Raw genomic sequence first — 27685 nt, forward strand, 5'->3', positions numbered from 1 at the left:
ATATGTTAACATAAGCTTAATACTATTATCACACAATAAAATTAATAATTCCTTAGTATTCTTTAATACCCAGAATAAATTTGAATTTTCCAATTATCTCAAATTGCTTTTATAGTTGTTTTTGACATTTGCTTTTTGTCAACTATTTCTTTCAGCACAGAACAGCATTCACACACCCCAAATTTTCTCCTCGATAACATTAACTTTATTAAGACATCAGACCAGTAAAGTTTAAACCAGTGTTTGAGACAAAACTCAATTCTGTTTCTGGCAGGTGGAGTCAGCATATGCTACAGCCTCTGCAGCTGAGAAAGCACTTTGGTGTTGGCAGCTAATCACAGCAGGGGATGCCTGCCAGCTCCCCTCCAGGAGGACCCAGGGTGGCAGGTGGCAAAGCCAGATTCTTCTCCACTACTATCAAGCAATTTCTTTGCAGGTTCTTGTCTCACAAATTCAAAAAATGAAATTCATGGACAACAACAGAAGGCAGAGTGAAAAAGAGTAAGATTTATTAAAACGTGAAGAAAAGAGACTGAACTCTTGCAGGACAAGAGGGGACCCAATAGTGAGTTGCCATTGGAGTATACTAGTCCAGGGGTTTATATAGCTCTTGGCCAACTTGGTCCAAATTTATGCTAAGCAGGCCTTGGAAAAGTTCCAATGCTATTGGTTGGCCCTTGAGTCTGAACTTTCCTGTAACCTCCATTCAGGCTCACCCCCACTCTGTGCACCGGGCCTTCAGAGGAACGTAGAGTGCCTATCTTATCCAAAATGACCATCCTTTTCATCTCAGTCATTGTGTTCTTATATTTTAAGTATGTCTATTATGAACTGTATTTGTAGACTCATCTCTAAATCCAGTGTAATGTCTGTCTTTTACTTTGCAAGTTTAGTTCACTTGCAAAATCCTTACCGTGATTTTCAATATATTTGGAATTAGCTCCTCCATTTTATCCAGTTATTTCCATACACCACTTTTTGTATGTAAATTTTCCTCCTTTATTTTTCACTTTTTAAAAATTGAAGAGCATATGTTCTGTTTTGCTTGAGTTTGTCCTCATTCTTTTTCCATCCCCTCATTATTAGTTTGGAAGCTACAATCTGTGTTTCCCTTTTATCTTAAGCCACATGAAAAAGGGTTTAAGGAGACCCACTTTTTGAGTTTGGCCTGTCTCTTAGGTTTGGGGAGCTTGTGAGTTCTAATGAGACACATCAACGGGGCTGAGTCAGAAAGGAAACTGGTCTGGAACAAAGTATTCTCTCAACACTGGTTCTTGAGAGCACTGCTTATCTTGCACCAGATGTGGGCAAGGCAGGAGGGAATAGCCCTGGGGCCATCTGTAAATCCTGTCCAGACTTGCTATGGACAGGATGGTCTCCAGACAACCAGGGGCAAAGAAGGAAACATTCCAAGCAAGTACAAGGAAGCATGCACTTAAGAAGGAAGGACAGTCCGCCTCAGCAGTATTTCCAAAGAACCCACAACAACCCCTTCAGAGAACAGGTCACTCTGAACATCTACAAAATCCATTAAGCCATAACAGATGTCAAACGACCAACAATGGAAGGTGGTACCTTATCCAAGCCCTTCCCACGAGGACTTGGCAGCAGGGAGGGGTAGGGGGCCAGGCCCAGCCACTCCCCAAGCTCTGAGACTGCCTTTGTACCATGTGACCCTGGGCCATCCTGCATGGCTGATTGGCCTGATGGAAGTTACCTGACCCAAAGGCAGCCAATGGGTAGGCTGAGCTGGGTGGTGCCGAGCCAATCAGATTCTCAGGAACTTGCACTTGGGAGCATAGAGCTGCCCGAAGTGGGCAAAGAGGATGCTAAGCTGAGGCGGGAAGAGAAGGCGGGTGGGAATATGGGACTCCAGGCTTGGAGGTCATGGCAAGCAGAAGTGGAGAGGAAGCCAAAGCACTGAGGAGGCAGAAGAGACAAGGCAGTGTGTCCTGACTCCCAGAACTACCCTTTGGGAGATCACCGGAGTGAGCCCCTGATTTCTGCAAAGAATACAATCTTCAGAGAGAGAGAAAATCATGGAAGGGAGTCTCCTGGAACACAGTCCAGCTCGTCCCTACATGGACTTCATACCAAGCGTCAGTGCTGCATTTCCCCCAATAAAATCCTCTCTTATTGTGCTCTATTTTATTCTGTGAAAATAAGCCTTATTATAAATCAGAATGAAATCCACAAACCAAACCCCAAACTCTCTAGCAAAACAAGACCCTCTGGAGTATAAAGGCATTCCTGACAGTCGCTTCAACTTATTGCTTCTGTTTCTTGTTTCTTGAAAACATGACTCCAACGAGGCCCACGGCTGCCAAGCCCACTCCTGCGATGCCAGCTGCCATGATGACATCTCTGACCTGCAACAGAGAAGGAGTGAGTCAGCCTCTAGTGGCAGGAATCCAGAACAAGCTGTACGCTCAACAGGATCATGCGGCTCCGGGCACCTCCATGCCCTTGGTCTCCCTTCACCAAACTCAGGAACCAACCAACAAATGTTGGAAGAGCCAAGGAGAGAGTTGGATGGGGAAAGAATCAGTGGGTGTAGCCAGCTGGCCTGGACTTCACAGAAACCCGAAAGTGAGAAACTCAGTTCATCCTGTGGCTATTTAAAGAATAAAAATCCCCAGCGGGTTGGGGCTGGGGATGTGGCTCAAGCGGTAGCGCGCTCGCCTGGCATTCGTGCGGCCCGGGTTCGATCCTCAGCACCACATACCAACAAAGATGTTGTGTCCGCCGAGAAATATTGGAAATTCTCTCTCTCTCTCTCTCTCTCTCCTCTCTCTCTCTTTAAAAAAAAAAAAAAAAATCCCCAGCGGGTGACTGTGGGGAAAGGACAAGGAGATGACATCAGAATAGTCAAAATACTGGCCAGCTACTGGGAAGCTCTTGAAACAAGTGTGAAGTCAGGAACTTGTTATTGACAACGCAATAAAATATGACCTGCATGAGAACAGTGACCTCACCCAGCACCTGGTCCAGTCAGGCATGGAGATGCTCTTTGTGTTTCTTTTATTTTTTTTTAAGGAAAAAAAAAACCTTTATGTTTAAATTCTGATCTATGCATAAAAATCGTTTTTATTTCATGGTTAAACTTAGTACAAAAACGACAATAATGTTAACACGGAAGATTTCAACAGAAATCTATTCAGATTCATTTACTCCTGTAAGGCTAATATATAAAGAAACAAACATTCACACATTTTACTAAAATTTTCAGTAAATAATTCTAGCCATAATACTTATTGCAAAATTAAAAGTTCAAAAATTGTGTGTGGCTTTATAGCAATTACAATCTGTGATGAAAACACTAAGCCAAATATCTCTGATCTAACCAGAACAACCCAAGTTAAAGACAAACCCACATAAATCCAGTTAACTCCTACTAGACTCAGGTTCCAAAAACACACATTGGAGAAAAAAAAATAGCATATTCAACAGATGGTGCTGGGAAAACTGGAAATCCATATGTAGTAGAATGAAATTTAACCCCTATCTCTCACCCCGCACAAAACTCAAGACCTAGGAATTAGACTAATAACCCTGCACATACTAGGGAAAATGAAGGTCCAACAGACCATGATGTGAGCTCAGGAACCAACTTCTCAACAAGACTCTTAAAGCACAAGAAGTAAAATCAAAAATCAACAAATGGGATGGCATCAAAATAAAAGGCTTCTTCACAGCAAAGGAGACAATCAAGAGCATAGAGAGAGAACCTACAGAATAGGAGAAAATCTTTGCCGCCTGCACCTCAGATAGGTGTTCATTTCCAGGATATACAACGAATTCAAAAACTTAACACACAAAAAAAAATCCATAAATGGGCAAAGGAAGTAAACAGACATATCTCAAAAGAAGAAACATGAACAGTCAACAAATAAATTTAAAAACGTTCAACATTGTTAGCAATTAGAAAAATGCAAATTAAAACTACGCTGAGATTTCATCTCACTCCAAGCAGAATGGCGGTTATCAAGAATATATAACAGTAAATGTTGGTGAGAAAGAAGGGGAAATGGTGCACTTATACATTATTGGTGGGACTGCAAATTGATGCAACCACTCTGAAAAGCAGTGTGGAGATTCCTCAAAACACTAGGAATGGAACCACCATTTGTTCCAGTTATCCTACTTCTCAATACATATCCAAAGGACTTAAAATGGGCATAATATAGTGACACAGCCACATCAATGATTATAGAAGCTCAATTCACGTTAGCTAACTATGGTGCAAAACTAGGTTTCCCCTTAAGAGATGAATGAATAAAGAAATTGTAGTAGAGCAAATAGCAATACTGGAAGCTCTCAAAAAGCCCACAAGGATCGCATCACAATGAAACTCAAAGTTAATGAAGTACTTCCCACCCCCATTCACTAAGAGCTTCTGTTAGGTAGTAATCATCCACCCTTAATCATAAGAAATACCACACACCTAAATTAAAGACAGAGAGGAAAACAAACATTTTAAAATGTCATCTGGCTGGGCACGGTGGTGCAGGACTGTAATCCCAGTGGCTCAGAAAGCAGGGGCAGGAATATCTCAAGTTCAAAGCCAGTCTCAGCAATGATGAGGAGCTAAGCAGCTCAGTGAGACCCTGTCTCTAAATAAAATACAAAATAAGGCTGAAGAATGTGGCTCAGTGGTCAAGTACCCCTGAGTTCAATCCCTGGTACTCACCCCCCCAAAAAAAAAAGTCATCTGGAGAAATAAATCATATCTAGAAAAGAAACCACTTTTTAAAAACTATTAATAGAGAACAGAGGACATATTGCATTCAATAAATAAGTACACAGTATTATAAAAATAATAGAAATTGAGAAAAAAGTTCATAGAAAATAAAAATATGATAGAAGTGACAAACTCAGTAGGAAAGTTGAAAGATGAGAAATTTCTCAGAAGAAAATAGAAGCCAAGATTTTAAAAATATAGAAAATAATCCAACCAGCCCAACATCTGAATAATATAAATTCCAGAAAAAGAAATAGGGAAGAAAAAGATTAAAAATGAAATAATTCATGCTGGGCACTGCCGCACACGCCTGTAATCCCAGCGACTCAGGCAGCTGAGACAGGACGATCATGAGTTCAAAGCCAGCCTCAGCAATTTAGCAAGGTGCTGAGCAACCCAGTGAGACCCTGTCTCTATATAAAACACAAAATAGGGCTGGGATGTGGCTCAGTGGTTGAGTGCCCCTGAGTTCAATCCCCGGTGCACTCCATGCCCCCTCCAGCAAAAAAATATATATATATTGTGAATTAAAAAATAGAGCCAGGCATGGTGGTGCACACCTGTAATCCCAGCAGCTCTGGAGGCTGAGGCAGGAGAATCTCGAGTTCAAAGCCAGCCTCAGCAACATTGAGGCACTATGTAACTCAGTGATGTCTCTAAATAAAAAAACAAAATGGGGCTGGGGATGTGGTTCAGTGGTTGAGTGCCCCTGGGTTCAATCTGTGGTGCCAAAAAAAAAATTAATTTAAAAACTTTTCCAGGAAAAAAAAAAGAAATAAAGAGGCCCAGGAATTCGATACAATACTTTATCATAATAAAACTTCAAGCATGAACATTATGTCTACAACACTAGGAAGGCAAGAAAAGCAATGATGAAATCATCACACAATTAATGCAAAAACAATCCATCTCAGAAGACAAGCATTTAAGCATCCTAGGAAAGGGCCACAAAAAAACGTTGCTAAGTTTTTGACATGTCTGTCATGACGGAAATCAAACCCTGGATCTCTAGCAAGCTTGGCAAGTGCTCTACCATGGAGCTACATCCCCAGCCCATTTGTTGCTAATTCATAACACAGACAGCTGTGCTGATGCAGACCCAGAAGCAATTGATTACTGCTCTGGTACCTTGGCTTTGTCCAGTAATGGGTCATTGCTTTAAGAGGATGGACACATGCGCGCGCGCGCGCACACACACACACACACACACCTCAGACTCATCCTCTGTTTAAAACATTCCCATTTGCCTTTTTCTTTTGTGTGTGTGGTGCTAAGAATTGAACCCAGGGCCTTGTGCATGCAAGACAAGCACTCTACCAACTGAGCTATATACCCAGACCCCCATTTACCTTTGACCTCTGATCTTCAATCTGGTTTAACTCCAGTGCCTAAACATCCACTCAACATGTGCTTGACATGTCAGACTTCAGGAGTCTGTCTATTCAGTAACCAAATTTAGTACAGCTGTTCTTTCACCTCAGCATTCAAATATGTTTGGTGTACAAAACACTGTGAAGGTGACACTAGAGGACGGTCTGACTGTCTGCTGCTGACTGAACCGTGGCAGCAGGACATGAGCCCAGTAGCACTCAGAGCTTCAGACTCAATGCAGATCAAGAACCTCTACGAGTGAGTGCCTAGGATATGATCTGAAGCTTGGAAACCAGTGCCAGGCAGAGGTCTGCTGCCCTCATTTGCAGTTTGGCTAGAGGTTCAGTGTATCTGGTGGCCCTTTCCCCGACTTTTTCCAGTCTCTGAGCCATAGTGTCCTCCCATCCATGTCACCCTTAGTGTTGTATAGCACAGCAGCAACACTGAAAGCAAGAAAACTGAATAGAAATGATCCAGATCAATGAGCCACAGTGAGAGAGTCCAGTCTCCCTACTTCTGGCATCATCCAGGGTCCAATTACAGGGCCATCAGCCCCTGAGACAATGCAAAGGGACAGCAAAGGGTCCCAATATAGACCAACTGTCCCCAGTGAAGGCTCCGTGTCCCAAGTCAACAAAACTGTAGTCTCTCCCACCAAAGGCATGAAAGAGTGTCACAAACGGATCAAGAAAACTCACCCTAAAACCAAGCCAGTCTCTTAAAGCAGAATCTGAGCTGCCATGGAAAACATTGTATCTTTCATGCCAAGAAGTTCAATGAAGACAGCACACCAAGAAACTCAGAAATAAAAAGGATGAAAATGTGCACCTAGCACACAAAACCTACACCCCAACATGACAGGTCCAATTTATTGCTACTCGAAGCAGAGAGCTTACCCTGATGGATAGATGGATGGATGGATGGAGATAAGTATGGATAAAAAAAAATCCTGTATAACCAATGTAGAGACGGATTTGAGGGCTGCAGTAGTTTTTTTTTTTTGTTTGTTTGTTTGTTTGTTTCATGCTGCTCAGACTTATCTGAGCCATAAACATGTCCATCATAGCTGTGTGCACATCAGCAAACACCAGTGTAACCAACAACACAAAGTGCCTAAAACTGAGGTTCTCAGCAGCCAGAACTCATGTTAGAAAAGTTTGATGGAGCTACCAACCAGAGGTTTGACTGCTGGTCGGTCTTTCAACCTTTCTTTCTTTCTTTCTTTTTTCTTTCTTTCTTAGTTGTTCATGGACCTTTGTTTTATTCATTTATTTATATACAGTGCTGAGATTTGAACCCAGTGCCTCACACATGCTAGACAAGTGCTCTACCACTGAGCCACAACCCAGCCCCTCACACTTCTTCTAAAACATAATCGGACATAGGTTTGTGGTTTTGTGGCAGCTGTGGTTCTGCGGGGTTACCTTGCCAGGAAGCCTGCATACCGTCACTTGCGTCCAGTATTTTCCTGGCTGAGCTCTTGTGTCAGGGTGGGAGAAATGACCTGCAGATGATGCCGGAGGAACAATATGGCCCCAGTTCTTTACAGAACCTCATGGTCTGAGAGCAAACGCCAATGCAGCTGGTTCGTACAAAAGACACGTTGTCAGGGAAAACAACAATATCCTCCTTGTTTGTGCTCCAGCTTTGTACATAGTCAAAAAGTGTGATTAAATACAAGAAAGCGGTATCTAGTGGCCCTGATAGTGCAGACCTTTTGGGGAAAACAATCTGTCCACGAATCAGCACCCGCCTGCAGATGCCATTGATAATGTTCTTGTGCACTGCAGAGGGGTCCGCCCAGCCCTGGCTGATGCTACAGGAATTCTGATGGGGAAAGGGCTACATGAGGTGCATCACAGGTCTTTAAATCAGAATCTTGTCAAAGAGAAAATTATCTCTCCTTAGAAATGTTAAGAAATCTTATCTTTTTTTTTCCCCAAGTGGGCAAACTGAAATTCTATCATTACTGACAGCTGTTTATGTGACATAGCTCTTCTGAGTTGAATCCAGATTTAGTGATGTCTAAATCGTTTCTTGAAAAGGAAATTCTACTATGCTTCCTTCACATTGAGCAATGTTTGAAGTGGATTTAAAAAGAAGCGGAGGGGTTAGGGTTGTGGCTCAGTGGTGGAGCACTTGCCAAGAAAGGATGAGGCACCGGGGTCCATCCTCAGCACTACATCAAATAAATAAATAAATAGTATAAAAAATACAATAACATTTAAAAAAAAAAGAAAAGAAAAAGCAAAAAGAATAGTGCTATTCTAAAAGCAACCTGATATAGACTTAGAGTTTATAAAACAAAAAGTTATAAAATATATGTATAGAAATTGTCCTTTCTTCAATCATCAAGAATAGAGGCAACAATAAATGTTGGTGAAGATGTGGGGGAAAAGGTACACTCACACATTGCTGGTGGGACTGCAAATTAGTGCAACCACGATGGAAAGCACTATGGAGATTCCTCAGAAAACTTGGAATGGAACCAACATTTGACCCAGTTACCCACTCCTCAGTTTATACCCAAAGGACTTAAAATCAGCATACTACAGTAATGCAGCCACATCAATGTTTATAGCAGCTCAATTCACCATATCTAAACTATGGAAACAACCTAGGTGTCCTTCAATAGATGAATGGATAAAGAAAATGTGGTATATCTACTCAATGGAATATTACTCAGCTTTAAAGAAGAGTGAAATTATGGCATTTGCCAGTAAATGGATGGAGTTGGAGAATATCAGGCTAAGTGAAATAAGCCAATCAAAAAAAAAAAGGCCAAATGTTTTCTCTAACATGCAGATGCTAATTCACAATAAAGTGGTAGGGGAGACTAGAGAAGAATAGTGTTACCTTAGATTAGGTAGAGGGAAGTGATGGGAGGGAAGGGGAAGGGATGTGGGGACAGGAAAGATAGTGGAATAAAACAGACATTATTAGTTTGGGTATATATGTGACTACATGACCAATATGATTCTACAACATATACACTCAGAAAAGTGAGAAATTATATCCCATCTATGAATGATATATCAAAGTACATAAATGCATTCTACTGTCATGTATAACTAATTAAAACAAATTTTAAAATTAATAAAAAAAGAAAAAAGTTTAAAAAAAGAGAAATTGGCCTTTCTTTGCAGTAACGTTAAAGTACTACCTCACAGTTTATCCAGATGGACTGTCCACATCTTCAATCTTAATATTTTATCTAATTCAGACTAGACTTCACTGTGAGTACAGCTCCGAGTTGGTGGAGGTGTTTTTTCGCTTGTTTGTTTGGGGTTTTTTTGTTTGTTTGTTTTTAGTATAACTCAGTGCAAAGGCTTCTCTACAGAGATTTACTAAAATACACTTTGTGAAGCCCAAGTATTTTTAAGTGGATAGAAAGTAGAAAACCCTGTTCCTAGAATGCTTTTAGGCACGTAAGGCACAGAATGCATTTTAATTTAAATCCATTGCTTCACTTTTTTTTTCCCCCTGGGAAGTTAGATAAGTCCTAAGTACTCTGTTGATAGAAATCTGACCTGCTGCAAAGAGCCAGTGCAGATAATGACTCATCAGATTCTTAAAAACAAAAATGCCTTCGTGAGTCAATGACAGGGACAGTCATGGCTTTTGACAGCATTTGCGAAGAAAAATGCAGCTGGACTCTTTCCCGTTTTTACTAATTTGGCCATCTTTAGTGAGAGGGACACCTGGGAGGTTACATTTCAGCTGGGGGTCCTCAAATGGGAACACTTTTGCCCCAGGAAGAAATGTGGCAATGCCTACGGACATTGTTGGTCTGGGGTGGGATGCTCCTGGTGTCACAGTCAGGAGGAATTATCTGGCCCAAAATTGTCAACAGCCACTGAGGTTCAGAAACCCACATCCTAGATCAAAAAAGTGAAGAGGAAATCTTTGCAACAAAACAGGTGGCACTTCTCTTGGTTTTATATTATATTCTGGTTGCACTTTCTGTGGTGGTGGATTAAGTGGATTGGTCTGTTGCACCGTCATTATGTTGGCCTCTTTCCCTTGGATGGATCAGTTGAGGCTAAAGCCACATGAAGAAAAGGGTGACGTGTGCAGTTCGTGTTGTTTCATTTCGCAACAAGAGTAGAATTATCGTTTATAAAAAGAAGAAATGGTAGAAAATGTTTCCTGGTTATTTCATTATCTCAAGATTTGAAATTTCATTTAAATGTTCTAAATATCATTTGTGCCTAATGATATACATATTTTACTAAACTGTGTAACAATTTGGCAGTAAGAAAAATGTTCTACTTACAGAAACTTGTGGATCTGTCCATTATTCTATTAATAGAACCCAAGAAGAGATAAAAATGAGATGATTAGGATTTATTCTGCAAATCTTCCTAATGTACACCCTTGATTTTATGGAGAATCTTGCTGTTTCCCAAAGTTGTATTGTAATCTATATTTGGAGTTTATTGCTATATAGATATAGGGAAATTTACCTGAAGAGGAAATCATACATGATTGACTTTTATGCAATATCAGCAATGATAACACAGAATCTTTTAAGTGTAAGTTTCTCTTTTTCATGCTGATAATCATTGCTAAATTTAAAAATGAAACTTTCATTATACTTAAATCTGCCAATGAATGTTAGTTTTCTAATCCAAAAAGATCAACAAATGAAAAACAGGAAAAAGAAGATAAAACAATCAGGAGAGCAACCCAGGGTCCAACATCCCAAGAGCAGGAGTCCCAGAAAAGTCAAAATGGAAAATTTCCCAGAATTAAAAGAAAGGAGTTTCTAGATTGAAAGGAATCACCAAGTGTTCAGCACAATGGATGAAACAGACCCACCCAAGGCATATCAGAGTGAAAAAAAGATAAGATTCCATAGCTCTGGGGGAAAAAAATGAGCCACATTTAAAGGCTCAAAAATAGAACGGTTTCAGTGACACACACCTGTAATCCCAGTGGCTTGAGAGGCTGAGACAGGAGGATCGTGAGTTCAAAGCCAGCTTCAGCAAAAGCGAGATGCTAAGCAACTCAGTGAGACCCTGTCTCTAAATAAAATACAAAATAGGGCTGAGGATGTGGCTCAGTAGTCCAGTGCCCCTGAGTTCATTCCCCGGTACCAAAAAAAAAAAAAAAAAAAAAAAGAATTTGCATGGTTTCTGACTCCACCGCCACCATAACAAAATCTAGACAGTGAATCAATGCCTTCAAAATTCTAGAAAAAACAAATTGATTTGCAACCTAGAGTTCTACACTTAGCCAAACTGTCAATCAAATGTGAGGGCAAACCAAAGACATTTTTAGGCACCCGAGCTCTTTTCACAATGCACTATTTTTCAATAAACGATTAGGGAAACTAGTCCAACGAAAACAAGGAAGTAAACCAAGAGAGAGAAAGATATGAGCTTCAGAGGATAAAAACATCAGTGCAGGAGAGAAGTGCCCGGGATCTTTAGGAGGCTAGCGAAGGGCATGCACGGATGACAGCCATGTTACTTAGAAGTCGAATGCTTTTTTCTTGCCCCCCTCCCCCACACACACTCACACTGGGGATGGAAACCAGGGCCTCACACATGCTAGCCAAGCACTCTACCGCCAAGTTACATCCCCAGCCCAGGACACTGTTTTGAAGACCATTAGCCCCAATAAACAGATGTGCTGAGTGCCATCTCCCCCAGACCCCTTCTTTCTTTGCATCACCTTTTGAACCTGCCACATCCAGGTCCTAGTGAAGTTCCTCGCATGGTCCTGCACACTGACGTCTTTTATCAACTCTCACGGAAGTGGAAGCCAGACTGCAACCCAGGGACCTGGGAGTCCACCCCACACACAAGCAGCAATCTACTTAGCATGCACTTGCCACTTGATTTCTGTATGAATCAGCCTTAACATATGTATAAACAGCTGACAGACAGTAATAACCCAACCAGTTGAGAAAAACAATATGAAGATACCCATTGGAAGACATCTAATATCTCATGATAGACGGGAACAGGAAGCTACCAACCACTTTGGGGGTCAATGCAGCAAGTACAGCTGTTGGCAGCGTCTGAGAGAAAGCTGAGACTGATCCTTGTAGGTGGCTCTGGTGAGTGCCTCCCCATCCGAGTCACTGTGGCCCCCATAGGCCAGCGGACAAGGTACAGTGGAACCAGGCAAAAAGAACAAGGTGAGGACCAGCAGGACCACTCCACTAGTACAACAGTTTACGTGCATATTCTGAGCCAGCTCTGCACTAAACAGAAAGACCTTCTAAGCTAATTCCTATGGAAATCCTCCAAGATCAGTTATCACTTGTTCTTTACTCAAGTTGGGGTACTTGGCTAAATCTCTCAAGGTCAAACAAATCTCCCAAGGTCAGACAGCTGACAAAAGCCAGGCCCCAGATCCAGCCCAGGTCGGCCTGACTCCAGGAGCCCATGCTGTTGACCACCACCCTGACCAAAAAAAAAGGAATGGATCTCAAAAAATAAAAATGAACCACCAGACTGATTTTAACCTCATCATTCATTGAAGGAAAAAAATCATATTTTTCTGCATCAACAATCATATAAGAACTTTTTCCAAGAATGTGCTCATCAAAAAGGGGGGCAGGCAGTAGCAATCAAAGTGGGGGGTGGGGAGAACGGGAAGGAGAAAAAGAGACCCCAAGAGAGCGGGCATGGCCAAAACCAGACTCTACCACCGAGTTACATCCCCAGCCCAGGACACTGTTTTGAAGACCATTAGCCCCAGTAAACAGATGTGCTGAGTGCCATCCCCTGGGATGCCCTGGGGCCTCCTGGACCCCCTCTTGGACTTCAGCAGGGCTGAGGAGACTGCCACTGGTAAGCCCAAGGAGGCTAAGTGCCACCTCTGCTATTCATTGGCGTAGGCCCATTTGACTCCAAGGAAAAGACAGGTGCAGGTCTGGAGACCCAACAGAGCTTTGTCGGATGAAATGAACGGCCACAGACAGTTACAGAAGCACTGGAAGCCTCCGTTTTCCCATCTGTTAAGCGCGAATAATAGAACCTCCAGGCTACAGAGGCTCATCCCGGGGCCAGGCACCAGGGAGGGCTCAGGAATGAGGCTGATCACCATGGCCATGACTTCCTTTCTTGGCCATCACGTCCCTAACAGCACTGACCTGCATTGCCACCATGTCTGACGGTCCTCCCACCCGGACTGTGACACCCTTGAGGACAGGAAGCACCTCTCTGCTGTGTTGTCTTGTTCGGCCCTCTCTCTCCCCCCACACTGATGCCCAGCCACTGTCAGCTGGGAATGGCCTGGTTCCTGGGATGGGGACACAGGCTGAGGACACACCTGGTCACTGCGGGCAACTCCATAGCGCAGCTCGTTCACAAAGTGCTCGCAGTTCTCGCTGGTCAGCTTGTAGAGGACCTCCTGCCCCACCAGCTCCTCCGCCCGCTGGATGATTTTGCTGGGGGGCTGCGGGGAGTACTTGTCGTCGTGCTTGTTATTGACCTGGTACTTGTCTCTCCCGGCCACGTCGTACAGCAGCTCCTTCTTCACTAGGGCCTTGTCCGTCAGGGCGGACATGATGCTGGCCGCACCTGCCCCTGCCACTTCACCTGAGGATCCACAAAGGGGAAACAGAGGAGAGGTCCAGGAAAGGGCCCCAGAGAATCAGAACTGTCCCCAGCTGAGCATCTGCCCTTGGCACCAGAAGGGCACAGACATGACTGCGTGGCTTCGGAGAGGGCGTGTGGTCTCTGTGTCCTGGTTTTCTAAGGACTAGTGAAGTCCCAGGATTTATTATAATTTTTGTTAGCCTAGAGAAGCTGGTTTTCTGTGCCCTTGACCACCAACTGGCCCTCTTGATTATGCAAATATGAGCTTTGAGCACACCTTTTCTTCTTAGAGAATAGTGTGAATCTTTTGTGATTCCATCAGGGCTACAACTCCTGGACCTCAGGACACTGAGGACAGAGAAAAGTTGACTGATTTCAGAGCAGTCCCCACCTTCTGGGAGCAAAGGGACCAAAACCCCATGGCTGCTTCCTTTAGGTGCGATGCTAAGGAGGGCCCCTAGGGATGCCAGCAGTCCTGACCAAGGCCCAGAAGCTAGAGCTGATGCCAGCACAGACCCAGCACCTCCCAATCCAGCCACCTGCATCATGGGCAGGGGCATGCCCTGGACATAGTCACTGAAAAAGTATGTGTGGTCAGAGGAGGTGGTGCTGGAGAGCCGCTGAAGTAAATGAGAGCCAGGTGGCCTCGTGTGTAGACAGGCTGCGCCCTTGAGGCTCAGCCACCCACCCGCAGCCCACAGGTGGGTTGGGGAACAGGGCTGGGACTAGGTGAGGCAAGCAACGTGCATGTGGCACAATATTTAGCAGGTACCAGCTCTCAGCGACATGCATGACAGCAGCAACACCTAGGTAAGGGCTTCCTTAAACTCTGTCCCCTCGGTGCCACCCTGTGAGTGATTCCAGCTCTATCACTGACGGCCTGAGGGGTCTGCACGTGTGACTTCACTTTGCTGGGCCAATGCTGAGCAAACACACATTTTCTATTAAAGAAAAGAGTAAGAAAGGGCATGTGGATTGGCTAACAACCCGTGACTGGACACAGAAATGTCCAAGTGGGCAGCAGAGCATGGTGGTTAAAGGCACAGAAGCCACAGCTGGGCTGCCAGGCCCTAAGTCCCAGTGGCTGAGAGGCAAGAGTCGGCTGTTATTTTTATATGGAAGAGCACGCCAAGCAAGAGGGACAGCAAAAGCCAAAAGACCCCACCAAGGGAAGAGTGTGGCAGGCCCAAGGGGCAGTAAGGAAGCCACTGTGGCTGCCACCTAGAGGCCCAGGAAGAGAGAGGATGAGGCCCAGAGAGGCAGGCCCCGCGTCTACAGGACAGACTATCGTTTCTAGGTTAATCGGAATCTGGTTCTACATATAAGGGAAAGGCCAATGGAGGATTTTTTCTTTTGGGGTGCCAGGGATGGCACCCTGGGCCTTCCTCATGCTACACCTGAGTCACTGGGTGAGAATTTTAAGGAGAGAGTGGCATGACCGATGTACCCTTTAGAACCATCCAGTTGGATGCAGATTCTGCTCATACAGAGCCTGGTGGTTTGGTTAATCAGGGGTGGGGAAGAGGACATCCACTCTGGTTACTCCATTAATTAAGGCCATTAGTTAAGAGTAAAGAGATGAACAAAAGACACATTCAAGAATGTCCACACCAGCTCTGTTCAAAGCGGCCAAAAACTGGGCCAACTCTGATGGCAGATGGTTTTTTTCAGTTCACTGACTTGCCCTCTACTGCATTTGTGTGCTTGGCTATATTTGTGTTGTTTTCCAGTTTAAGTAAAAAGTTTAAGAAAGGGGATGGGGAATTCTCACCACCGTACTCAAAGGTAAGTGTTTCTTAGCCTCAGTTTACAAATAAACCAACCAAGGCTGGAAAGCCCAAATGAACTCATAACCAAGTCTGTCTGCCCGACACCTGCGTTCTTTCCAGGAGTCTTTGCTTAAAAGGAGAGCTGCCAGGCTGGGGATTTAGCTGAGTTGGTAGAGTGCTTGCCTCGCACACTCAAGGCTATGGGTTCAATCCCCAGCACCCCACACACAAAAAAAGCAGAGCTGCCTCCTTGGATGCTTCTTCAGCCCCTTTTCAAGAACCACTGCCCCATTCCAAACTGCCTGCCTGCCTTCTGTTAACAGGAACAAAACCCCAGTTGGGGAGCAAGGAGGAAGTTGGAGCCCCCTGTTATGTGTCGTTCTCCCATCCCCCTCTCCCCAGCCCCTAGGCCCAGCACAGCCCAGCACAGCAGAGGCCTGGGTGCCCTTACTTGGAGGGGCCAGGTGGACCACATATCCATCGCCAATGTAGATGGCCCAGTGTCTGTAGAAAGGACGGAAAATCTCAATCAGGTCTCCAGGCTTGGGCTCTGGCTGGAAAAAGCAAGAAGAGGGATGTTAGTGGTGGCATGAGACCTTGGAACCAGGGGTGGGGCGCCGTCAGGAGGGTTGAGTCAGCAGTTCCCAGCGATCAGGTCAGCAGGACATGTGTCCCAAGCCCTGCCCTGCTAGTCTGATGCTGGTCCACCTCACAAGCCTGAGCTCCAGTCCTGCAGGGACCACGGAGCTGCCTCCCCACAAAACCCACCCTGACCTTACAAATGACAAAGTGCAAATCAGAAAGGTTGGTTATCTGGATCTCTCTCATTGTGACTCTTTCTAGGAATATTTTAAACGAACTGTTACTCTGAACCGAGCACTTTATTTCACACGCATGCCTCAATAAGTCCACGCACCCATCCTATAAGGTGAGTACTGTCTGTCCTGAACCCCATCTATAAGGGAGGAAATCTCCTATAAGGATCAGAGATGTGTGTGAATTTGCACAAAGCCACACAGTTCGTGAGTGACATGGCCAGGACTCAACATCAGGCAGGCTAATCCCCAGGTCCATGTCTTGACTACACACAGACTGTCAAGCTACCGTCACTGGTTGTTTTGACTAGAACTGCCACCTGAGGCTGTCCAGTCTACAGGGTTTCCCCACAGGCACCCCAACATGGCCAAGGGCCCTACAGAGAACCGGGATGGGCCTGAGGCAATGAGGTGCTCCTGGATGCTCAGCACAAAGAGAAGAGCCGTGAGTGCTCAGGTGAGTGGGTGGAGCCTAGGCAGTGGGTGAGAGCACGCATGAGTGGACATGTGTGTGAACACGTGGACATGTGTGTGTGAAGAAGGTGGGAAGGGTGCTGTAGATGCTCCCGAGTCCCTGCCTGTTAGGGGAACATGGGGTAGAGTTTGAGAAAACTTCAGAGAGGTTCAAGATCACATCCACCCACATCACTGACACCCCAGGGTCAGACCTGTGCTGTGCGCTGGGGGTGGGGAGTTTCCCACTCTGACCAGAGTTGGGGTGGGCTAGCCTCTGCGGCCCAGGCCAATCATAAGACTCTAATGATCAAGGAAACCCACTCCCCAGGACCTCTGGAGACAGGCCCATCAGCACCTGGTTCCAACCACTCTGTCCTTTGCCATCTGAACCAGCACCGCCTTCCACACGGTGAAGACACGGTGAGGGGCTCCGACCTGCTTGCTCCTAGGAGTACAGGGGCTGCCCACATTCCATGCCAGCACCCCAAAATAAATAAGAAGTAAAAAGTAGAGGACTCATGGGCTGGGGTTGTGGCTCAGCGGTAGAGCACTTGCCTTGCCTGTGTGAGGCACTGGGTTCGATTCTCAGCACCACGTATAAATAAATGAATAAAATAAAGGTCCATCAACAATCAAAAAAATATTGGAAAAAAAAAAGTAGAGGACTCCCGTATGGAGTCCTATGCCCTAGTTAAAAGTAGGGAGTTGATGTCCACAGGGCAACATGGGGGGTCTCAAGGTGCTAGGGATGGAGCCCAGGGCCTCAAACATGCTAAGCAAGTGCACTACCCCTGAGGTGCACCCCAGCCCCAGAGGGACTTTAAAACAGTGCCTACTGGGAAATAAAGGTTGGACTCGGTCACACAACATCACTTAAGTAAACTAAAGGCCCACAGACCCACAGCAACAGTGAGGCACTAAGCAGCTCAGTGAGACCCTGTCTCTAAATAAAATACAAAATAGGGCTGAGGAGGTGGCTCCGTGGTCGAGTGCCCCTGAGTCCAATCCCCAGTACCCCCCCCCAAAAAAAAGAAGGGACCCAAGAAGACAGGGTGCCATGAACTAAGGATAGGCATAATTTACCCTCTTCCACCAAAATCCAATCAGAAAAGCAATTACCTAATGACACACATACGCCTGCCCTGCTGAGTCATAATTAAGAATTCAAAACCTCATGTGTTCAATTTAAAGGTACGAAAATTACCGTCCAGAGCCAAATTTGGCCCTCTGTCTGCTTTGGTATGGCCTGCCGGAAAGCTCAAAATGTTTCTTACAGTTTTAAGTAGCTGGGGAAGAGTCCAAAGAGAATATCTTTTCACACAGGAAATTCAAATCTCATCATCTGTGAGAATGTGACCGCACTCACACATTCACCTTCTGTCTGCAGCTGCTTGCTCTCTGCGACAGCAGGGTGAGACGCTGTGGCAGCCACCATCTAAACTGTAAAACCTGCAACGTTTACTACCTGGGCCTTTACGGAAAATGTTTGCCAACCTCTGTCATGAAAGGCCCCACGGCTCTCCCAGGAATCCAGGCAAGTGACACCAGGCTCGGCTCAGCAGAGCGCCGCCAGACACAGGAACAGGCTGCCTCCTCGAGGGAAGGGCTCAGGGGACCCCCAGCTGCACAGTGAAGTGACCGAGACCCTCCTACGCAGCACCCCCGGTAACAATGGCCAGCTGAGACTCTGCTCACCCATGGGATTTCACCACAAAAAGCCTTTATCTCCCCACAAAAGCACAGTGACAAAGGCAGTGTGACAGGCATTTTCCTTAGCAAGCAAATTGAGGGCAATCCCTGGCCTCTGAAATGCATCATGGAAAACAACCCAAACGGGGGTTAAGGGAGAAGGTGGGTCACAGCAGCAGACATGGAAATCATCCAAATCAGCAAGTTGGAAGGCATTATTATTCCATCTTTGCTTAAAATGCATTTATAATTAAAATGTATTATACCCTATTATGATCCGAGAAAACACACCAAAAATACATTGCAGTAAGTGACTGAGATTCAAGGAGTTTTAAACTTTTATGTTCAATAATTTGATTTGTTTGAACTTTTCCAGTATGAATTACTTTGATAATGAAAATTTTTTAAGATTTTTAAATGGGAAAATACCCTCATGTTGATGAACTTGTAGTTTTTAGTTGGAAAATATAGATCGTATGTTACTAAAACCTCATGAAACTTTGTCCCGATTAAAGGCATTAATTTTCTTTTGAATTATTTTCTACTTTTAAAAAATGTTTAAATAAGCATGTATTCATTTTAGAATTGGGAAAAAAAACAGGATTGAACAAACATCAGTGTGTTTGTTCAATCGATCAAAAATTGATTTTGGGTAATTCATCCAAACACTGTCTTGCCAAAAAATAAAAATTAAAAAAAAAAAAATACATAGCCAGGTATAGTGTAATCCCAGCAATTTGGGAGGCTACGGCAGGAGGATCCCAAGTTCAAGGCCAGCCTGGACAATTTAGAGAGGCCCTAAGCAACTTAATGAGAACCTGTCTCAAAATTAAAAAATAAAAGGTCTGGGAATGTAGTTCAGTGGGTTCAATCCCCAGTACCAAAAGACACACATGCACGCGCACACACACACACACACACACACACACATGCAAAGAAAAAATATTAGAAAGATATAGGTATTTAGATAGATCAAATATATATGTGCACATATATACATAAATATATACGTATGTTTATATATTTTTAATATATTTGTTGAAATTTATTTGCTGAAATAGATAAATATCTCTCTCAACATCCTAAAAGACATTCTCTCTGGAGAGAGCTAAGGGTGATCCTTCGTTTCTCCAAAAATTTCCAGATTTTATGTCACATTTTCAAGTATATAACACACTTCCCAACATTTTATTATAAAAAAATTTTTCAAACATATGATTTGAATTTTCAAATATTTAAAAGTGAAGGAAGATTTTAGATGAACATCTATAGACCTGATACCGTATTTGCTTTATCACACAACATACGTCCATCTTTTTGTTTCTGTTGTACTGTATCTTCAAATTTTATTGTTGTTGTCGTTGTTGTTTTAAGTCATTTAAGAGCTCAAGCAATGAGGGAGTCCAAGGTAATGACAAGAGCGAGAAGATGCACCTTTACAGCTCCCTGTAAATTACCATCCATAGCCATACCCTGGGTTCCTGCCTCCTCCTCCCCAGCATGAATGACAGGAGAACGGATTGCTAACAGGCAGAATCACCTTTGGGGTTTTTTTGTTTTTATTATTTTGTTACCAGGGATTGAACCTGTGGGGCACTTTTCCACTGAGTCATATCCCCAGCCCTTTTTAATTTTTATTTTGAGACAGGGTCTCACTAAATTGCTGAGACTGCCTCAATCTTGGGATCCTCTTGCCTCAGCCTCCAGAATTGCTGGGATTACAGCAATTACAGCACCACCATGCTCAGCTCATCCCACATTTTTAACAAATCCCAATTAATTAAGTGGCCAATAATATCCCTGAGAATCCCCTCACTTTGGGGGTGCCCACCTCTGCCTTAGAGGATCAAGGGACTCATGCATTTACTCATTCACCCTCCAGATACTCGCTGAGCTGTGTACCAGGCACCAGACACCTGGGCTTTGTCTATGAGCAAAAGCAAAGATGCCTGCCTTCATGGAGCTGTCATTCAGGGACAGGCAGAAAGACAGTAAAAAAAAAAAAAAAAAAAAAAAAAAAAAAAAAAAAAACTTACTAAATAAACAAATCAGCAGCCGGGCCCTGTGGTGCATGCTTGTGATCCCAGCAGCTCGGGAGGCTGAGGCAGGAGGATCTTGAGTTCAGCAACTTAGCAAGGCCCTGTCACTAAATAAAATAGAGTTCGGGATGCGGCTCAGTGGTTAAGGCCCCTGAGTTCAATTCCTAGTACCAAAAAAAAAAAAAAAAAGAAAAAGAAAAGAAGGCCAGCAATGGGGGTGGAGGGCAAGAGTGGCAGCTAGAGGGTCACAGGGCCACAGAGGTGGCAGTGCAGCACCTGCCACCGCTCTAAGGCCTTTGACCCTGACTGACAGGGGCCCCTGCAAGGTGTGGAACACGGAGAGACAGGACCCACCACAGGGTCTCTCTGGCTGCTGCCCTTGGAAGAGACCACACGGGGCATGAGGAGGAAGAAGAAGATCAGGGGGACAGCTCAGACAGGCTGGACGGAAGTACTGGCCTCCGCATCCACTTTGAAGGTACAGCCGATGAGGAGGGGTGTGGAGGAAAGAGGAGTCAGATGACCCCAAGGCATTTGGCCAGAGCAGCTGGGGGCAGACAAGCGGGCTCAGGGAGGCTGGGCTGAAAGGCCTGTTAGGAGCCACTGGAGAGGCCAGGGCAGCTGCTGCATGGAAAGTCTGACACACAGGAAGTGTGCTGGGACCAGGGTCCCGCGACCTTCACGAGAGTTGGAAGTGAAAGCCTGGCTGATGTGGGCTTCAGCGCCAGTGAGGGAGAAGAACTGGAAGTGAAGCAGCGCCTGGGATTCCTGCTGCCGTCTTAAAAGAGGAAGGGGAACTTGTAGGTGGTGAAACAGAATTCGAACCCAGATCTAGGGACACCCAAGTCCTACACATTGCACTGCCCTCAGAGAAGGCAGTGGACAGGAAGTGGCCCATAGAGAGACAAGTCCACGGGGGTGGGGCAGACTGGGAGGCAGGGCAGCAGGATCCAGAGGAGCCCCCGCGCTGTGGTGGGGGGAGACTCAGAGGCTCTTGGATGTGGCCAGAGCAGGATCCCGGGGTCAGAGCCCAGGCCTGATAAATCGCTCAAGTTCCCGAATGATTCCCCTGTGCACCTCAGAGTGAGACTCAGAACAGGTGATGTCTGAAGGGGACAGCGGGTCAGACTGGGAAGTTAGGCGGAGATGGTACACAGGCCTCATTTCACAGGCGGGGTAATAAGGCGGGGTGGGGGGAGTCACCCCAAAGTGGCAAGGCTGGAATATGCACCCCAGCCTATTCCCACCTCCTGCAAGAAGAAAGGAGACAGCCTGGCAGACTTTACCCCCTGTAGTCACAGTCCCTGCAGAATGGCCCCCATTCACTCTGTGACTCTGACTCAGTACAAGACCCCAGCTGTGGGCACCAGCAGTCCAGGGTGGAACGTGAGGGCGCGTCTAGAACAATTTCCAAGCCAAGGAGTAAAACAAAACAAAAAGAATGTTTTTCTTTCACTCAAGGCCATTTTCAGGAAGCATCCTAACCCATCCAGGCACCCAAGTCTTCTCAGGGTTTGGGGGTTTTGTTTCTTTTTCTTTCTTTCTTTCTTTCTTTCTTTCTTTCTTTCTTTCTCTTTTTTTTTTTTTTTTTTTTTTTTGCTACTAGGGGTTGAACTCAGGGACATTCAACCACTGGGCCACATCCCCAGACCTATTTTGTATTTTACTTAGAGACAGGATCTCAGTGAGTTGCTTAGAGCCTTGCTGTTGCGGAGGCTGGCTTTGACCTCAAGATCCTCCTGCCTCAGCCTCCCGAGCTGCTGGGATTACAGGCGTGTGCCACTGCTCCTGGCTGCTTGTGTTTCTTCATGAAATATTTCAGGACTATGAAAACTAGAGAAAGTAGGAAAACGTCTCTGTTTTTTCTAGATGGATTAAATTTTCAGAAACAGCAAGTGATTACACTTAGGGCTCCCAGTTCACCAGGCTCCGCTACTTACTAGCGGCACAGCCCTGGGCCCACTCACCGGCTTCTCCCAGCCGGTGTCCTCAGCTGTAAACCCAGGACACTGACAGCACCTGATTCTTGGGATCGACCTGAGCCTCAAATGAGGCAATAGCTGTAAGACGCTCAGCTCAGGCAGGACACTGTAAATGGCAGCTTCCGCTGCCACCGGGTCTGAGGGTGTGGTTGTTCTTTTTGCTTAGAAAAGTCAGCTCAGGAAGCAGCTAGAGGTTGTGAGGCTCAGAGGCACTCCCCAACTTTCTGCTCAACCACAATCTAGGGTGAATGTGGAAATCCCTCACCATGCCTCTTTCACTTTTGACACTCTGGGGGAAAAGTCTAGAATTTTATGATAAAGAGGGAAGTCTGAGTGGAACATAGAATGGACTTTCCAGCAGAGAGCTGGGAGTTTTTTGCCAAGGTTTTTGGGAAAAGAAACCCATGGGGAGCTTAGTTAGCATCAATCAGTCTGAGGCTGCATCCGGAGAAGCAGAACCCAGACCACTCTTGGAAGGCCTCCTCTGAGCCCCTCTGTGCTCTATTGCTGTGTGACTTTCAGGAATCACTTAACCTCTCTGAGCTTTCTAGTTAAACAGGACTATTAATACCCATCCAGCAGAGTCTGTGTAAGGAATAACTGAGATAATGGGGTGAACACTATAAAGCCACTTAAACCAACAAGAGGCAGACTCGGTGACTCTGGCTGTGTTGAAGCAGGAGAGGTGGGTGAAGGGGAACAAGAAAGGGGCCTGATTGCCTGGACTTGTCAGCATCAGGCCCAGAGAAAATGTGGATGAGAGTTAAACAAGAGCTGGCCAGACACATGGCCCCTTCCCTCACTGCCCTGTGCCCAGGCCTCCCAGGCGTCAGGGTGGAACAGTGGCATCTGCAACAGGCACCAGGTCCAAGCTCAGCAGCCCAAAGGTCACAGGCTTCCTAGAAAAAGAAGGCAAAACTCATCTTCCCTCCCAGGCTCTCCACCTAACCCCCAGGCTGTTCCCAAGAAGGCAACCCTCACCTCTCCCATGTCAGGGTGCCTGGCTCTCACCACCTCCACCAGGCCCTGCTGGGGTCTTCACATAAGGAGTCCTTACAACAGCCCTATTGTACAGACCGGGAAACTGGGCCCAGAGACGGGAACTAACTTATCCCAGGGCTCTCAGCTTCCTAGGAAGCAGTGCCGGAAGTCACCGCAGCTCTCATACAATGGACAGCAAGCTTGGTATTTAGGAATATAAAAAAGGAAACAAAAAGTGGTCTTCTTTTGGAAATTAAATCTGCAAACATGGAAACTGTATACCAGGTGGTCCGATTATTTGGAACCTGACACAGGAAGATGGGAAAACTCCTCCAATGTGCCTTCCTAGGCTACACGGTTCAGTGGAAAGCCCGCAGCTTTGAAAGCCTGGACACCCACAAATTGTGCCAGATATTTTACATAAATTTTATTAGAATTCACAATATTTTAGAGAGTAAGTGGTATTCTTCGTTTTATGCCTGAAAACCAATGTATGGGTAACACGTAATAGGTACATCATAAGAAAAGGCCAGGCGTGGTGGCGCACACAGGTAATCCCAGCAGCTCTAGAGGCTGAGGCAGGAGGATCGAGAGTTCAAAACCAGTCTCAGCGATGGCAAGGCCCTAAGCGACTCAGGGAGACCCCGTCTCTAAATAAAATATAAAATAGGGCTGGGGATGTGGTTCAGTGGTCAAGTGCCCCTTGGTTCAATTCCCAGTATCAAAAAAAAGGCCAAGTTCTTCACGTGTAACTAATTCACAGGGAGGTGCTGACATCCCAGAACAGCTCGGCTCCCATGAGGGGCCTCACCTCTGCACTGCTGCTCTCTAGACCTGCCCTTTGCCATTCACCTGGCAAAATCCCATTCCCCCCTCAAGACGGCTCCTGTCTCTACTCCCGCACACCTCCCAGACTCCCCAGAAGAGCAGCATGTGTATGGGATGACTGTAACTTGCTGGATTGAGCCAGGGGGAGGCATGAGCAGCTCCATGCCCAGCCCGACAACTAGGGGGCCGTCTAATTCACCAGCCTCCACCTGGCACATAGGACATTCTCAGCAGAGGTTTATGGCCTGGAGGGACAGGTGGCTCTCCTTGAGCCTCTCTCAGCCCCTCTGGAGTGCACAGAAAGCCCTGCAAGGACCTGAAGCCCCAAATCAACTGGAGAAGTCCCCTCTCCTTTCTTCTCCCCTTTGCACCTTATCTAGGTCTGCAGAGATTCTCCAGAACACGGGGCAAACTTAGGCGGTACAGCAGCGAAACAGGGAGTCGGGGAATGGAATCACTTCTTCACATGAAAAGGCCTCTGTTGGGTTTCAGTTTCAGTTTGGGCTTTTGTTTCCTTGCAGCGGCTGGGTCAACCAGCCAGACTCCAGGATGGGGTGGGTGGAGGAGAAAGGAAAAGACCCACACCTTCTAGCAGATTTGGAACACACAGAAATGGGCCTCAAGTCTCCACTCTTCAGCATCTCCCCAGGCCCTGGAACAGTGATTTGCTGCTGCCTCCACCGCCCTGTTGTGGGATGGCTAGAATCGTTGGGCTGGGCCTAAGGGAAGGGGTGATCAGTTTCCATTTTCCACTTGCGAGGAGAGTTGAGTTACTGTTGAGATTTAATCATCATCATCATCACCTCCAGTTGGCACATTTTGATTTCTTAATCTTTAAAAATTGTACCACCAACATGGAAGTTAAATCAGAGAACACACAGTTATGTCGTCAGCCCCCAACACACACAGACTCAGCACACATGTCTGTTTCAATGGTTTCCTAACAGCTCAGCAGAGTTCAAGTTCACTTCATACACAGATTATGTCACCAACCCCTACAGTCTACCTCTCCCCATGTTCAAACAGAAAACAAAACAGTCTGGTCTCCAGAAGAAACTAAGAGTGACCAAGAACTAGACTCTCATTCTAGAGTTAGAGATGAAAGAAATGTCAAGGTTCCTGAGCATTTAGTCACTTTCCCTGATTTTTGCACAAGAAGAAAAATTGGGGGAATTTTGCCACATAAAAGAAAAACGTATGGTGAATTTTCTGGTTTAGACGTTTTAGTGAATATGTTTTGAATGGGGGGACATTAAAAGCCCCTAGAAGCAAGCCAGGCGTGGTGGTGACACCTATGGTTCCAGCTACTTAGGAAACTGAGGCAGGAGGATCACTTGAGTACAGAAGTTCAAGACCAGCCTAGGCAACAGAGCAAGGTTCTGTCTCAAGAAAATTAAAATTAATAAAAACACAAAAATTTTTAAAAAGCCACTAGAACTGATTTTTTTAAGTAAGAACAGTATTACAATTTCTGGAATTTTATTATAAATGGGATTTTTACAATTCTCTGTCAAACCAATCCTAAAGTTTAAGGCTTTTCCTAACTAATGTTGACTGTTGTTTCATGTGAAAGCAGCTTTCCAAATTAAAATTAACAAAAAATGTTCTTTAATCAACTGTAAGCAAAGATGGATTGAGAAATCTAGCTATACTGAATACTGAATATGAATATGCAAAGAAAATAAATTTTGACAATGTCACAAACAACTTTTTCAGAAGTTTCCAAAACAGAAATTATAGCATTATAATTTTTCATTACTGTGATCAACCTTCATATAAGAATAAATTTTCCCTTTTTTCAAAAAATACATTAATGTAACTAAAAACTACTAATCCATTACTTTTTTCTGGGTTTTTTTTTTTTGCTATTACCTTTATTTTTCATTTTTTTTTTTTACCTCATGATTCCATACACAAAGTCCAATAAAAGAAAATGTTCACTGTCCACATTTCTTTTCTGGCTGCTATTATCATTCATTTTATGACTATTGCTGAAAGTAATGTTGTTAGAGGAGAGGGATATTAAAAAGTGTCACACATGCCAGGTATGCCCAGCTCTTTACTTGGATTGAAATAATAATGATGATGACTAATTACCGTCGGGCATTCATTCAATAAGTGTGCCAAGTATTGTTCAGAGCACTTCCTAAATTTTAAGTGATATTCATTCTGGGGTACAGAGTGAATTTGAACTGGATCGAAATCCCAGCGAGGTACTTGATGACCTATCACAAAAAATCTGTTCTCTAACCACTCTGCTGGGTCCTGCTGGATGACGGGAAGCCTCGGCAAAGCCCCCTACCCCACATCACAGGTTAGAAAGACCAACAGCGGGACTGGGAATGTGCTGGCAGGACTGGTCACCGCGCTGTCAGCTGACTGGGGGAGGCCCCTGCGCAGCAGGTCCAGCCTCAGACATTGAGGCCCAGGAGCCTGTCCGACCAGAAAGGCAGCCGTTGTCCTTAATGGAGAGACCTCTCCCTTTACTGCCATCCTGTTCCCCAGGGCCCTGCCTTCCACTAGGGCTGATTCAGGCAGGGCAGCCCCCAACCTGACCACGCGTTGGACGAGAAGTCCTGAGAAAATTCCAACAGTCCCCAGAAACGAGGATCCTCCCTCCAGGCACGAGGACTCAACAAATTACCATTAAGACACGACCCGGTCCCCATGCTCCCTGGTCCCCACACTTACAATGGGCGCGCGCATCTTCTTTCGCGACGTGGACCCTCGATGTCAGGCTGGATTTCACTTCTCAGTGGCCCTAATGCCTGAGGAAAGGGGAGCAGGAATGCATTAGGCCACCAACAAGAAACAGCATCCTCAAGACCCCAGAAGCCAGCCGCTTCTAGCCTGGAGCCCTTGCGAGGTTCGTCGCTGACCCCTCGGAATAACCACCTGACCCCCCCCCCCCCCAGACTGCGGTCGGACCCTCCAAGCCCTGCACTGGACTTGTCCCTTGCAGGGGTCTGGATGGTTCACCTGAATGGTCCGCTCGGGGTTGGAAAGTCAGCGGCGACTGTCACGCCAACGGGGCCACTGCACCCGCCCTCGGGGCTCCTCCTCCTCCGCGCCCGCGGTCCCCGCCCCGCGATCCCCGGGCGGCCGCAGCTGCTCGGCTGCTCACCTGACTTGTTTACTCCCGCTCCACTCAACTCCTGTCTCCCAGGCAGCCCTCGGGGACCGCGAGAGGCACCCAAGCTTCTCACCTTTCCTGTCGTCCCAGAAACAATCGCTCCACCCACCTGGCGGACTTGGGAGGCAGGCCAGCGGCCGCAGCAAAGAAACCAGCTTAAGGGCCGCAGAGCCCTGGCCAGCGCGAGGTCACCCCGCCCCTCCCCCTGTGACTGGCTAATGACAGCCTGGCCGAGCTCTGACCCAACTCCTACTGACAGCTGGAAGCCTCCCGCTCCAGCCGGCCGGCGGGCGGTCTCTCTCCACGCCCTCCTCTGACCCGAGGC

General features: G+C 45.8%; 1 protein-coding gene across 4 annotated transcripts; it reads right to left on the bottom strand.

The window, feature by feature from the left end:
* Window positions 1–487: 487 nt before the first annotated feature.
* PLAAT3 (phospholipase A and acyltransferase 3) lies at window positions 488–27604 on the bottom strand. Of its 4 annotated transcripts, none has more exons than XM_081273199.1 (5): window positions 27470–27604; window positions 26919–26995; window positions 15889–15991; window positions 13400–13668; window positions 488–2369 (listed from the first exon to the last, which is right to left on the bottom strand). In XM_081273199.1, the coding sequence occupies exons 2-5, from the start codon at window positions 26931–26933 to the stop codon at window positions 2268–2270; spliced, it is 489 nt and encodes a 162-aa protein (XP_081129325.1). In that variant the 5' UTR covers window positions 26934–26995; window positions 27470–27604; the 3' UTR covers window positions 488–2267. The 4 variants fall into 4 exon arrangements, with proteins under 4 accessions (XP_081129325.1, XP_081129324.1, XP_081129323.1 ...); XM_081273198.1 differs by having other exon boundaries at window positions 27434–27572; XM_081273197.1 differs by having other exon boundaries at window positions 27352–27482.
* Window positions 27605–27685: the final 81 nt, after the last annotated feature.

This window comes from Spermophilus citellus (assembly GCF_964194105.1).
Source record: "Spermophilus citellus genome assembly, chromosome: 2".
Taxonomy (NCBI): Eukaryota; Metazoa; Chordata; class Mammalia; order Rodentia; family Sciuridae; genus Spermophilus; species Spermophilus citellus.

Bases quoted from the DNA above. Each gene is read 5' to 3' on its own strand.
- PLAAT3 (XM_081273199.1), bottom strand. The intron at 13,669-15,888 runs GTAAGGGCACCC...GTGGATCCTCAG, and splicing joins GGTCCACCTGGCCCCTCCAA to GTGAAGTGGCAGGGGCAGGT. The intron at 2,370-13,399 runs GTGTGTCCTCAG...TCTCTGTTGCAG, and splicing joins GAGTTGCCCGCAGTGACCAG to GTCAGAGATGTCATCATGGC.